Genomic DNA, 12,782 nt, shown 5'->3' on the forward strand with positions numbered 1-12,782 from the left:
TTTTTTCTTTACTTTTGAAAATATTTCAACCCCAACACAACCCTAACCGTAACACAACCCTAACCCTAGAGTTTATTTTTTACACCGTTCCTTGTGCAGTATAAGTGATTAGACAACTTTATGCTTCAGGTCGGTGCGATTACAGCGATGCCAGATTCATATCAGGTTTTCATGTTTGGCAACTGTCATACACTAAAAGATGCTTTTTTTTGCAAAGACTAGTTTTTGCAATCATTTTTCCATATTTTCGCCGACATAGTCATGTAAGGACTTGTTTTTTGCGCGACAAGTTGACGTTTTTAGTGGTACCATTTTCGGGCACGTGACTTTTTTGATCGCTTTCTATTCTGATTTTTGGGAGGCAGAATAAACAAAAAACAATAGTTTAGGAATTGTTTTTTTTTTTTTTTTTTGCTGTTCCGCTTGTGGTAAAAATTGATAAGGTAGCTTTATTCTTTGGGTCAGTAAGTTTACAGCGGTACCACATTTATATTTTTTTATGTTTTAGCACTTTTACACAAAAATTATTTTATAGAAATACTGCTTTATTCTGAGAGCTATAACTTTTTTATTTTTCGGCTGATGGAGCCGTATGGCAGCTTGTTTTTTTGGTGGACAAGATGACGTTTTCAGCGGTACCATTTTTATTTACATTTGTCTTTTTGATCACGTTTATTTTATCTTTTGTTTGGTGGTATGATGATAAAGCATAGTTTTCGCTTCATTTTTTATTTATTTATTTTTTTACCGTGTTCACTAAAGGGGTTAACTAGTGGGACAATTTTATAGTTAAGGTTGTTCAGGACGCAGTGATACCAAATATGGTGTACTTTTATTGTTTTTTTTCATAATATTTTTTATGGGCATAGTATATTTTTATTTTTTGATTATTTTTTTTTTATATTTTTTTCACTTTGATACTTTTTTTTACTTTTACACTTTGTCCCACTATGGGACTTTCATTTTTTGCAAGCCGATCGCTTGTATACCATGGAGAAGAAGCAGCATCTCTATGCTATGCTGCATGTCAGCGCTGCACAGGCAGAAGTTACTTTGATCGCGCACATGTCACCAGGCAGCTTCATGATGCCTGGTGACCCGGATGTCGTCATGACGACATTGGGTCACCATGACAATTACCAAGACTCGGCACAGACAGCTCGGGATGCCGTAGAGGAGGTAAGTAGGTCACGCTTATCTCCCCTTGTTTCCGGAATGCTGCGATTGACTTCACGGCACCGCTCCTGGCACATAGCACCAAGTGTCAGCTGTGAGAATCAGCTGACACCCGGCGGCCATCGCCTGCACCGCTTGTGTGGGCGCGATCGAAGTGCGCTTAATAGTATGTATCTGGTCCAATAAGCCTAGGTCAGTACGAAGTACTATTACTGGGCATGTCAGAAAGGGGTTAAAGTATATTCCTTAGGTACCTGTATGTCACCTTGGTGCAAATTAGACTGTGGGGGAGTGAGAACTGTGCCACATGAAGTTTTGTGGTCTTTTTACGTCATCAATGCAGCTGCCTTTTCCATCTCCTCCTCACCCGACTCCTCTGCTCCGGAGCCCATGCACAGCTGCGGGGTAGCTGCTATATGAAGGCCACCGTCACCTGCTAAGACCTGTGTTTCTGTGCACGCAAATCGCTCCAGCCTGACCACTACTTCCCTCCTCTTCATCTTCCATGTTCAATACATCTTAAGCATGATGACTGCAGTGTCATCTTGGCGCTTAGAGCCCACTTCTCCCGACATCTTTCTGTGGCTTTTCCTGGTCATTTTTCTCCCCCGCAGCTAAGTACTTCCTAACAAACAGGCATTCCTCACATGTATTAAAGCTTTCAAACAGTCAAAAATCATGCACACTGAGTGACTCAAACATAACATTCAAGCACACCGAAGAAACTCGGAAAACACCTGAGCATGCGCGTAAATCTTGAGTAACGAGTATGCTCGCTCATCACTAGTGGTAAATAATTTTTGGGAAACTGAAGAGCAGGTAACTGAAGAGTTGGTGGAAAATCACCTATAAATATATAAAGATCTTGGCTGTAACATGTCCTTAAAGATTAATTTCTTAAATTCGCATCTAGACTTTGATCCACCAAACTGCGGAGCAGTGAGGGACAAGCACAGTGAGAGATTTCACCAAGGAATTGCGTTTATGGAGAAAAGATATCAAGGAAATTGGAATCCATCAATGCTAGCAAATTACTGATGGACAATTGTAAGAAATGATCCGATGCAGGACTACAAGAGACAAGCGAAAAAGTTGTCACTGAATGAGGACCAAATTTTGTAGTGCAATTTCTGTAACTGTTTATATTTCCCAATAGGGTTTAAACAGGTTTTAGTTATTTGAATTGTTGCTACGTTTCCTCTAAATAAATATCAGAAAATTGGCATAACAAAAAATTCTGAATCTTTATATTTGCAAAATTAATAATGTTTCAAAGTACTGAAACTTTTATCATTAATTATATGTAGCAGTAAAAGGAAAACACTTTGATATCATAGAAACAGGTCATTAAAATCATTAAGAAATGGCTCATTTCATAACTGAACTTGACGACTTTTGAAAATATGTAAAACAGTTATACAGTCATGGCCAAAAGTTTTGAGAATGACACCAAAATTATATTTTCCCATGATCTGCTGGCCTCTGGTTTTTATTAGTGTTTGTCTGATGTTTATATCACATACAGAAATATAATTGCAATCATATTATGAGTACCAATAGGTTATATTGACAGTTAGAATGAGTTAATGCAGCAAGTCAATATTTGCAGTGTTGCCCCTTCTTCTTCAAGACCTCTGTAATTCTCCCTGGCATGCTCTCAATCAACTTTTGTACCAAATCCTGACTGATAGCAGTCCATTCTTGCATAATCAATGCTTGCATTTTGCCAGAATTTGTTGGTTTTTGTTTGTCCACCAGTCTCTTGATGATTGACCACAAGTTCTCAATGGGATTAAGATCTGGGGAGTTTCCAGGCCATGGACCCAAAATCTCTATGTTTTGTTCCATGAGCCATTTAGTTATCACCTTTGCTTTATGGCAAGGTGCTCCATCATGCTGGAAAAGGCATTGTTGGGCGCCAAACTGCTCTTGGACGGTTGGGAGAAGTTGCTCTAGGAGGACATTCTGGTACCATTCTTTATTCATGGCTGTGTTTTTAGGAAAGACTGTGAGTGAGCCGATTCCCTTGGCTGAGAAGCAACCCCACACATGAATGGTTTCAGGATGCTTTACAGTTGGCATGAGACAAGACTGGTGGTAGTGCTCACCTCTTCTTCTCCGAATAAGCTGTTTTCCAGATGTCCCAAACAATCGAAAAGGGGATTCATCAGAGAAAATGACTTTGCCCCAGTCCTCAGCAGTCCTCTCCCTGTACCTTTTGCAGAATATAAGTCGGTCCCTGATGTTTTTTCTGGAGAGAAGTGGCTTCTTTGCTGCCCTCCTTGAAACCAGCCCTTGCTCAAAGAGTCTCCGCCTCACAGTGCGTGCAGAAGCACTCACACCAGCCTGCTGCCATTCCTGAGCAAGCTCGGCACTGCTGGTAGTCCGATCCCGCAGCTGAAACAGTTTTAAGATACGGTCCTGGCGCTTGCTGGTCTTTCTTGGGCGCCCTGGAGCCTTTTTGACAACAATGGAAGCTCTCTCCTTGAAGTTCTTGATGATGCGATAGATTGTTGACTGAGGTGCAATCTTTGTAGCTGCGATACTCTTCCCTGTTAGGCCATTTTTGTGCAGTGCAATGATGGCTGCACGTGTTTCTTTAGAGATAGCCATGGTTAACTGAAGAGAAACAATGATACCAAGAACCAGCCTCCTTTTAAAGTGTCCAGTGATGTCATTCTTACTTAATCATGACTGATTGTTCGCCAGCCCTGTCCTCATCAACACCCACACCTGTGTTAATGGATCAACGATGTTAGCTGCTCCTTTCAAGGCAGGACTGCAATGATGTTGAAATGTGTTTTGGGGGTTAAAGTTCATTTTCTGGGCAAATATTGACTTTGCAAGTACAGTAATTGCTGTTAAGCTGATCACTCTTTGACATTCAGGAGTATATGCAAATTGCCATTACAAAAAATGAAGCAGTAAACTTTGGAAAAATTACTATTTGTCTCATTCTCAATACTTTTGGCCATGACTGTACATGATCAGAAAAGTCCTTGAGCTCGTCGGGTGGAAGATTCTTCAGCTGCTCACTCGTGCAGCCTCTGTGCAGATACCGGTAACTTCCTCTCCTGCTTTGCTCCGTTAGATAAGTGTGGGGCTGGAGGAGAGCACAGTTCTCTCAGTGATCAGAAAGGACACTGTCTCAGCGTTCTCCTCTGTCAGAGGAAGCTGCCACCAGTCTGTAAGACGCACTCACTTATTAGCAAGATTTTTTCTTGCTAAAAGTGTGTCTTTACAAGTAAAACATTTGCCACATTAAGAATATAAAAAAGCTTCTCCCCTGAGTGATTGCTCTGGTGACTAAGAAGAGATGATTTCTTGACAAAACATTTCCCGCATTCTGAACATCTAAAAGGCTTCTCCCCTGTGTGAGTTCTTTGGTGCTTAACAAAATTTGATTTCTGAGTAAAACATTTCCGACATTCTGATCATGAAAATGGCTTCTCTCCTGTGTGAGTTCTCTGATGTTTGATAAGACTTGATTTCTGTGTAAAACATTTTTCACATTCTGAACATGAAAATGGTTTCTCCCCTGTGTGAATTCTCCGGTGACAAAGTAAAGATGATTTCTTCACAACACATTTCCCGCATTCTGAACATGAAAATGGCTTCACCCCTGTGTGAGTTCTTTGATGTGTAAAAAGAGTTGATTTCCTCATAAAACATTTTCCACATTCTGAACAGAAAAAAGGCTTTTCCCCTGTGTGAGTTCTGTGATGTTTGATAAGACTTGATTTCTCTGTAAAATATTTCCCACATTCTGAACATGAAAATGGTTCCTCCCCTGTGTGAGTTCTCTGATGTTTGATAAGACTTGATTTCTGTGTAAAACATTTTCCACATTCTGAACATGAAAATGGTTTCTCCCCTGTGTGAGTTCTCCGGTGACAAAGTAAAGATGATTTCTTCACAAAACATTTCCCACATTCTGAACAAGAAAATGGCTTCACCCCTGTGTGAGTTCTTTGATGTGTAAAAAGAGTTGATTTCCTCTTAAAACATTTTCCACATTCTGAACAGGAAAAAGGCTTTTCCCCTGTGTGGGTTCTCTGATGCCTAACAAATTGTGATTTCTGGTTAAAACATTTTCCACATTCTGAGCAGGAAAAAGGCTTCTCCCCTGTGTGGGTTCTCTGGTGTATAACAAAATCTGATTTCTGGCTAAAACATTTCCCACATTCTAAACATGAAAATGGCTTCTCCCCTGTGTGAGTTCTTTGGTGCATAACAAAACTTGATTTCTGTGTAAAACATTTTCCACATTCTGAACATGAAAATGGTTTCTCCCCTGTGTGCGTCCGAAGATGTTCAACAAGAAATGATTTCTCTGTAAAACACTTTCCACATTCTGAACATGAAAATGGTTTCTCCCCTGTGTGCATCCGAAGATGTTTAGCAAGAGATGATTTCTGAGTAAAACATTTTCCACATTCTGAACATGAAAATGGCTTCTGCCCTGTGTGAGTTCTCTGATGTTTGATAAGACTTGAATTCTCTGTAAAACATTTCACACATTCTGAACATGAAAATGGCTTCTCCCCTGTGTGAGTTCTCTGGTGACTAACAATATCAGATTTCTGGATAAAACATTTTCCACACTTGGAACAAAAAAATCTATTCTCTGCTGTGTGAATGCTTTGATGTTTAAGAAAAGACTTTTCAAGGGAAAAACTATTTCCATATTCTGAATGTGAAAATGGCTTCTTTGATTTAGGAGCAGTTCGTGTTTTAATGCTTATTTTGTGACATTGATTTTCCTCAGTAGTTGGTAATGAATCAGAAGACAGGACCTGTTTCAAATGATCAGATGACAGATCTTTACTTTGAAGGGATGATGGGATATCTGGAGTAATGGCATTCACTTCAATTGTATCCTGTGGGATCTCAAGATCATGGGATTTAAAAATTGAAGATGTCAGCTGTCCCTCTGATCTCCGGGTACAGTCATCTGCCAAGAATAAAACAAATTTTTATGAATAAAATATCCTTGAAATTTATATTTTTGTACATTTCTACTTAAACTATCAGTAAAAATGGCAAGTTATGTAAAAATACTGAATTCTTCACCAAGACAATAACAGTTCACAGTCTAATAGAAAACCTCATAGGATGAACCAGTGGAGCGTGGTGTTCAACTGTTTGTTAATTCTGCCTCCAAAATATGGAATAAAAGGCCAACAAACAATGTTATGTAGGCAAAAATAATACCAATAAAAACTTCTACTCATCTCACAAAAAAGCTCCCACTCAGGTCCATCAATGGAAAAACAGAGGTTTCCATATTATTAGTGGCTCAAATATTCTTGAAAAGCAACATGGCTTCCATAAACCAATCCAGCAATATCCGCTCTCTCATAGTCAGATCGCCCCCTCGTTTCTGAGCCTTGCAGTGCGCCCAAACCACATTTAGCATCCATGTATTTGGCATTACTATAGTGAGAAGAACCCACTTATTTTACGGTGTGTGTCTCCTGAAGCACAATCTGGGCACTATGTATTGGGGAGTATAATGGCATATTTGCAATTTTCACTCTACATCATCCACTGAGTGCTAATTTCCGGAAATTGCCTGTGGAATCAATAGTCACTACTCCTATAGATTATTTCACTGAAGGTTATAATTTCCAAAATGGAGTCCCTTTATGGGGATTTCTACTGCTCTGGTTTTATGACATTTTGTCATATTAGGGCTTCTGCAAATGATGTGTCCCATCTCCTCTGGGACGTATGTATTTCTGTCACCAGTCAGATGGAGGAGACGTCAGAACCAGAAGCTCTGGGCGGCGCAGGCTCTGTCCAGCCACTAAGATTAGGGTGCCTGGGACCAGTAGTACCATTCAGTCTGGCAGTATGGGTGTGTGTGCTGTCCAGCTGGAGTAATCTGCTCCCTGCTTCAGCCAATTGGAAAGCTCCACACCCTACTAAAGCTGGAAGCATATTGCCGGAAGCTGCCAGGTACAGCCTTGTTCTCCTCTGGTTCAGTCCTCTGTGCTCAGCTCCCGGATTATGTATTTGCTTCTGTTCTGACCTCAGCCCGTTTACTGACTACTTTTGTGTCTTCTGATTTTGTATTTTCTCTGACCTCCTGGTTCTGACCCGGCTACCTGACTATTCTTCTTCTAATCTCACACCACAGAACAGCAGGTAACACTGTGGTCCAAGCCTAGGGGTCTCTGTGTAACGCCAGATCCATGTAGAGGGGTTAAAGGATCAGGGTTAAGGCAATACTTGAGATCTGGAAAACAAGGTAGATAGCGCCAAGCCTGTTTGTGGTAGCCATCTTTTGAGCTGCCAGGTGACCATGAACAGTGACCCCAATACATTGTGTCTGCCAACTATTCCAGCAAGATCTGCATTCAAATAGCTAAATGTCGCTCCTTCTCCTCTTAACCTGCCATGTGCCCAGATAGTAGGATACAACTGTATACAGGGTATTGTTGGATTCAAGAGAAGTTGGAAAATAATTAGAAAGGTCCATTTGTTTCTTATTAACTTTGGAATTCTTCACAAAGGATATCACCACAAAGTGACACACGTCAGATTTGAAGAATAGGGCCTCATAAGGCTGTCTGCAGAAAGTGGTTAAATCAGAGTATTTTGGGCACTAACTACTGTAGTCAAAAACTGTGAGTATAGACAACAACATCTACTGAAATGATCAAACTCAACAGTCTTCATCAGTAAAAAATGAGTAACTAGTGGTGAAACCTCTCTGTTGTAATTAGAGTATGGGGCTCGGTGGTTCTTGGCATTCTAAATGATCATAAGGGACAATATTTTCTGTCAGATGAGTTTCAAGAAGAAATATTAGACATTTAAGGTGAACTTTTTATATTAGTAAAAACCTGGGAGTCTGAACTGAAACGTAAATTGGTGTGCATGCAAAATGTAAATGCAAATTCACATAAGGCCATTAGACAGAAAAAACAAAGACAAAAGCACAATACACAAATACCCAAAAGTAAATCGATAAATTGCAAAGTGCATAAAAGTAATGCTAAATAATAAAGGGTATTTAGTTAACATAAATTTTGATCAAAATAATGTAAAAGCCATCCCGCAACATCATGGCAACCCTTATGGAACAGTCCTAACTCTAATATTAAAACATTACAATTTGTCAAGTGACATACATATGGATAAGGGCTGAGAGACTGAACCCTTAGTAGAAGCATGAACCTGAGAGGCAGAATGAACCTTCCAGCTCAGAAAAATGGCGGCCACACCCTTATATGCATTAATGAACATTAGACTACAAAGAAAAAACCTGGGAGTCTTTTTACTCTTTAAAATGGCTTTTACATTATTTTGATCAAAATTTATGTTAAATAATAAAGGGTATTTAGTTATCATTACTTTTATGCACTTTGCGATTTATTTACTTTTGGGTATTTGTGTATTATGCTTTTGTCTTTGTTTTTTTCTGTCTAATGGCTTTATGTGAACATGCATTTACATTTTGCATGCACATCAATTTACGTTTCAGTTCAGACCCCAGGTTTTTTCTTTGTATTCTAATAAGCATTAGTGCATATAAGGGTTAACTAAATACCCTTTATTATTTATCATTACTTTTATGCACTTTGCGATTTATCCATTTACTTTTGGGCATTTGTGTATTGTGCTTTTATCTTTAACTTTTTATATTAGTGCAGAGCTGAGGTGTTTTAAATTTAGCTTAGAGATATATCATGGCACAGGTGTAATGTATTTTATGTAGTTTATCGCAATCCTGTTTGAAGTTAGTCAGTTTTAAAAGAAATTGAAAAGTCAGGATAAAGGGAAACTCTGTTGTTATTGTACAGAAATTCACACTGGGCCTCACTGCACATTTAATGTTGTAGATCATAAAAGTGAAGTTTGGTCAGAAAGACTGGACCTGGTCTTGTATGAACCATATGAGCACATACAGCAGCACAGAAGGGAGAGAAGGTAGATTCATCCAATAAGATATCAGGGATCTAGGAAAGCAACAGCATCATTACCCTCCGCTTTCTCTTAGTGGTCCATCATAATATTTTATTCTAAGCCCAGAGGGTAGGCGGTACTTCCACCTTGTAAGATCTATTGAAAAGGGCTTTCAATGCCCAAAGTCATTTGAACAGTTTTGGGTGGAGGAGAATCTTGTGGTCCAGAGGCAAAATGGTGATCACGCAATTATGATACAGACGGACAACACCGTTGATAAAGCAGCCACAGCCGGTGACTGAGAAGAATCTGTGACTTTTCTGCATTTAGTAATTACTACTCACCTGGGTAGTCATATGTAGGAATATCCTCCTTATACCGCTTATCACCCCTCAGATATGTCTCTGTAGTATTAATATGGATCAGATCTTTACTCTGAAACAAATATTTCAAAAGTCACAGAGAGATGGAGAAATCACATCTATGATCAGCTCTAATCCTGTCATCTCCACCGTTCTCAATACACAAGTATAAAACATATAATACTGGTTGATAAAACAAGACTGAGCACAAGACCTTCACAGCCGTCTACATATCATAGGGGAGATCTCATGACACCTTCTCTCCATCTACCTGATGATCCTGAGGAACATTGGGATCTTCTTGTTTACAGTCCTGTGGAAGAAGAGGACGGGGACATCTCTCTGGTGTTGTCCTCTTACTGGATAGATCTGGAGGAAACACATACAGGGACTGGATTCATTCTTTACATACAGATAATTATAGGCCGTGTGTATTTAGTCCTGTCTATTACCTGGTGATGTGAGGGGCTGGGGAACCTCCATCATGATGTCCTTGTACAAATCTTTGTGTCCTTCTAAATACTCCCACTCCTCCATGGAGAAAAAGACGGCGACATCCTGACACCTTATAGGAACCTGACACATACAATGATACCGTCATCCCCTCGATCCTTTCATAGCGATACTGTATAATGTCCCAGCATTCCCAGCAGTGTCACCTCTCCAGTCAGCAGCTCAATCATCTTGTAGGCGAGTTCTAGGATCTTCTGGTCATTGATGTCCTCATGTATCAGGGGGTTAGATAAAGATCTCGTGATTGGGCTCAGGGGTTTTTCCCATCCCTCAGACAAAGGGTCCTGACAGCACTCACTAGAGGTCTTCTTCACTACTGAGTAATCCTGGTTATGGAGAGACACATTAATAAATCTCACTACAGACATTTCCAGAGTCCTCACCTCTCCAGTTCTGTCCATCTGTTATTCCCATAGATAAGAATGATGTAATGTGACGTCATCAGAATCTCTCACCTCTCCAGTAAGCCGGAAGAGGATCTCTAGGGTGAGGTGTAATATTTTCTCTACCATCTTGTCTCTGTCCATCTTTGATGGGTAAATCAGGAAATTTCTCTTATATAGAAGATATCCACTGAGAGGATCCAATACTGTAGAGAGAAGATGATGAGCCGATATATCATAAAAATCCTGTGTAATAATAAAATTACTGCAGATAATAAGGGAAACATGAGATTTATTATTTTAAAGGTATTGCGTTTTCTTCTATACATCAACTAATAAAACCTATGTATTTTAGGCCACATACAGTTTCTTCCTCGGTGTGTGCAGCTGAATACGTTTCTCATAGACTCATCCTCCATGACACTAATTCTCATCTCATTTACCGACACTGGAATCAGTAATGGATTCCACATTCCTCCTCATCTAGTGAGGAAGGAACCCCAACAAGGCACCTTAAGACCTAGGCAACCCCTACTGCAATTGATCCCATATGGCCTACACCCCTAAAAATAATCAGTCTGTTATTTCTGGATTTCATCGGACGCTCAGGAATCCAATTTGATGTCACACGCCTCACTGAAATTGACTTTTTCAAATTCTTTTTCAGAGACGAAATAGTAAATCTTATGGTGGCCCAGACAAATTTTTATGCCCATCAATTTTTACCCATTTTTTTCTCACCCAAAACCAAGTGAGGAACAATCAGAGAAAAGGTCACTAATTCTGCATTGATCACCCACTCCTGGTTTTGGCTCACACTCCTGAGAAAAAATACTGACAAAATACTGATAGTGCCGTGGCTTATAGTGATAATGCACTGTGTCCTCCCTGAGACGATGCTAACTTTGATCGTCTATACAAAATTCGGCCAGTAGTTGACCACTTCAGCAGAACATTTGCAGAGGCGTACAACCCCCAAAGGAACATCTCTATAAATTAATCTCTGGTTCATTTCAAAGGGAAGTTAAAATTCCGACAATACCAGCCCAGAAAGAGGGGTATGTATGGAATTAAACTGTATAAGCTGTGCGAGAGTACCTCAGGGTACACCCACAGATTTAGGGTCTAAGAAGGGAAGGACACCCAGATTAACCAAATTACACCCAAATTAACAAGTGGGAAAATTGTGTAGGAACTGCTGCACCCACAGCTGGATAAGGGTTATCACCTCTACATTGATAACTTTTACACCAGCATTCCAATCTTCAAGACCCTCTCTGTCAGAGGTACAGTTTCATGCTGAACTTTGCGAAAAAAATGAGGGAGGCCTCCCTAAGTTGCTAATTGGGCAACTGCTGAGAAAGGGAGAAATAATTAAGCTACTCAACCAGTATAGGTGCTTCATAATAATTACTGTACAGTGAAAAAAACTCTGATTAGGTGCACTTGCAGACTACAGAGTAAGGGGACAAAAATCGCTAAAAAACATCAGAACCATGGACTGAAAAAAAGACGATCGAAAAAATCCCAAGTGACAGAGTATCATATAAGAGATAAAGCCTTTATTAAGGCATGTTTAAAATCAATATAATACAGGTAATTGGAAATGGTGACAGGGATTGTGACATGCACATGAAAAAAGGATGTGCGTATTACCCAGAGATCACACAGGAAATAATTGTATAGTACAGATAATTATAACCATCAAAATGTTAGTCGACCAAGGGTGAATTCACCAGGGGTGAATTCACCAAGTGTGAAATCATACAAGTGTGGCCTATTTAAGAATTAGACCTGAATTTAATACTATGTATACAGTTTGCATCTTGTCAGCTATGATCATCACACTCTAATCAGCATGTCCATTTGTCCATTCTTCTTGCAGATACGGCACCCAACTTTCCATGTGTGTGACATATCTTACCTCTCCTATGTTGCCTAACTCGGTATGTTTGTTAGCGGACCAGTATTTTGAAGAATTAGACCTGAATTGAACCTGAAGGTAACCGAAAGAAACTGGATGCCCAGGCAAAGTAAACAATGTTTCTGTTTGTTTTCACTCTCTCCCCTATAGTCCTCCACTTTCTACTAACCCCCCTAATCTCTACACCAAGTAATGAACTCTTCATCTCTCCCTCCATCCTCCCCATTCATGTCACCTCCTCCTCGGAACCATTTCTCAATATTTACTCCTGTGTCTCCAAACACAGACATCCACCTCAGGTCCTCTCCTGCTCCCACCTGCTAACACTTTCCCTGCTCCTTCTGACTGCCAGCGATATCTCTCCAAATCCTGGCCCTCTCCTCAGCACATACCCACAGTCACTTCCGCCTCCTATCAACTATCTGTCAAAAACTCTCACAACCTTTGAAATCTTATATCCATCCGCCCAGCCCCCGCTTCCCCAGTCCCACTAACAGGAGCTCTATGGAA

The 12,782-nt window shown here is 40.0% G+C and overlaps 2 protein-coding genes across 2 annotated transcripts in view; both read right to left on the reverse strand.

The window, feature by feature from the left end:
* Positions 1–12,782, reverse strand: part of LOC141224344 (uncharacterized) — an 859,055-nt gene that overhangs the window by 419,766 nt on the left and 426,507 nt on the right. The gene's annotated exons all lie outside the window — the stretch shown is intronic.
* Positions 3,287–12,782, reverse strand: part of LOC141224330 (uncharacterized) — a 34,232-nt gene continuing 24,736 nt past the window's right edge. Inside the window, exons 7-12 of the mRNA XM_073666908.1 lie at positions 10,421–10,554; positions 10,112–10,291; positions 9,905–10,028; positions 9,724–9,821; positions 9,435–9,525; positions 3,287–6,130 (exon numbers count right to left, since the gene is read on the reverse strand). Coding sequence (XP_073523009.1) covers positions 4,611–6,130; positions 9,435–9,525; positions 9,724–9,821; positions 9,905–10,028; positions 10,112–10,291; positions 10,421–10,554 — 2,147 coding nt within the window. The 3' untranslated portion in view covers positions 3,287–4,610. The remainder of the gene's footprint in view (positions 6,131–9,434; positions 9,526–9,723; positions 9,822–9,904; positions 10,029–10,111; positions 10,292–10,420; positions 10,555–12,782) is intronic.

This window comes from Phyllobates terribilis, unplaced genomic scaffold (assembly GCF_046119375.1).
Source record: "Phyllobates terribilis strain yellow unplaced genomic scaffold, ASM4611937v1 Scaffold_391__1_contigs__length_1789467, whole genome shotgun sequence".
NCBI lineage: Eukaryota > Metazoa > Chordata > Amphibia > Anura > Dendrobatidae > Phyllobates > Phyllobates terribilis.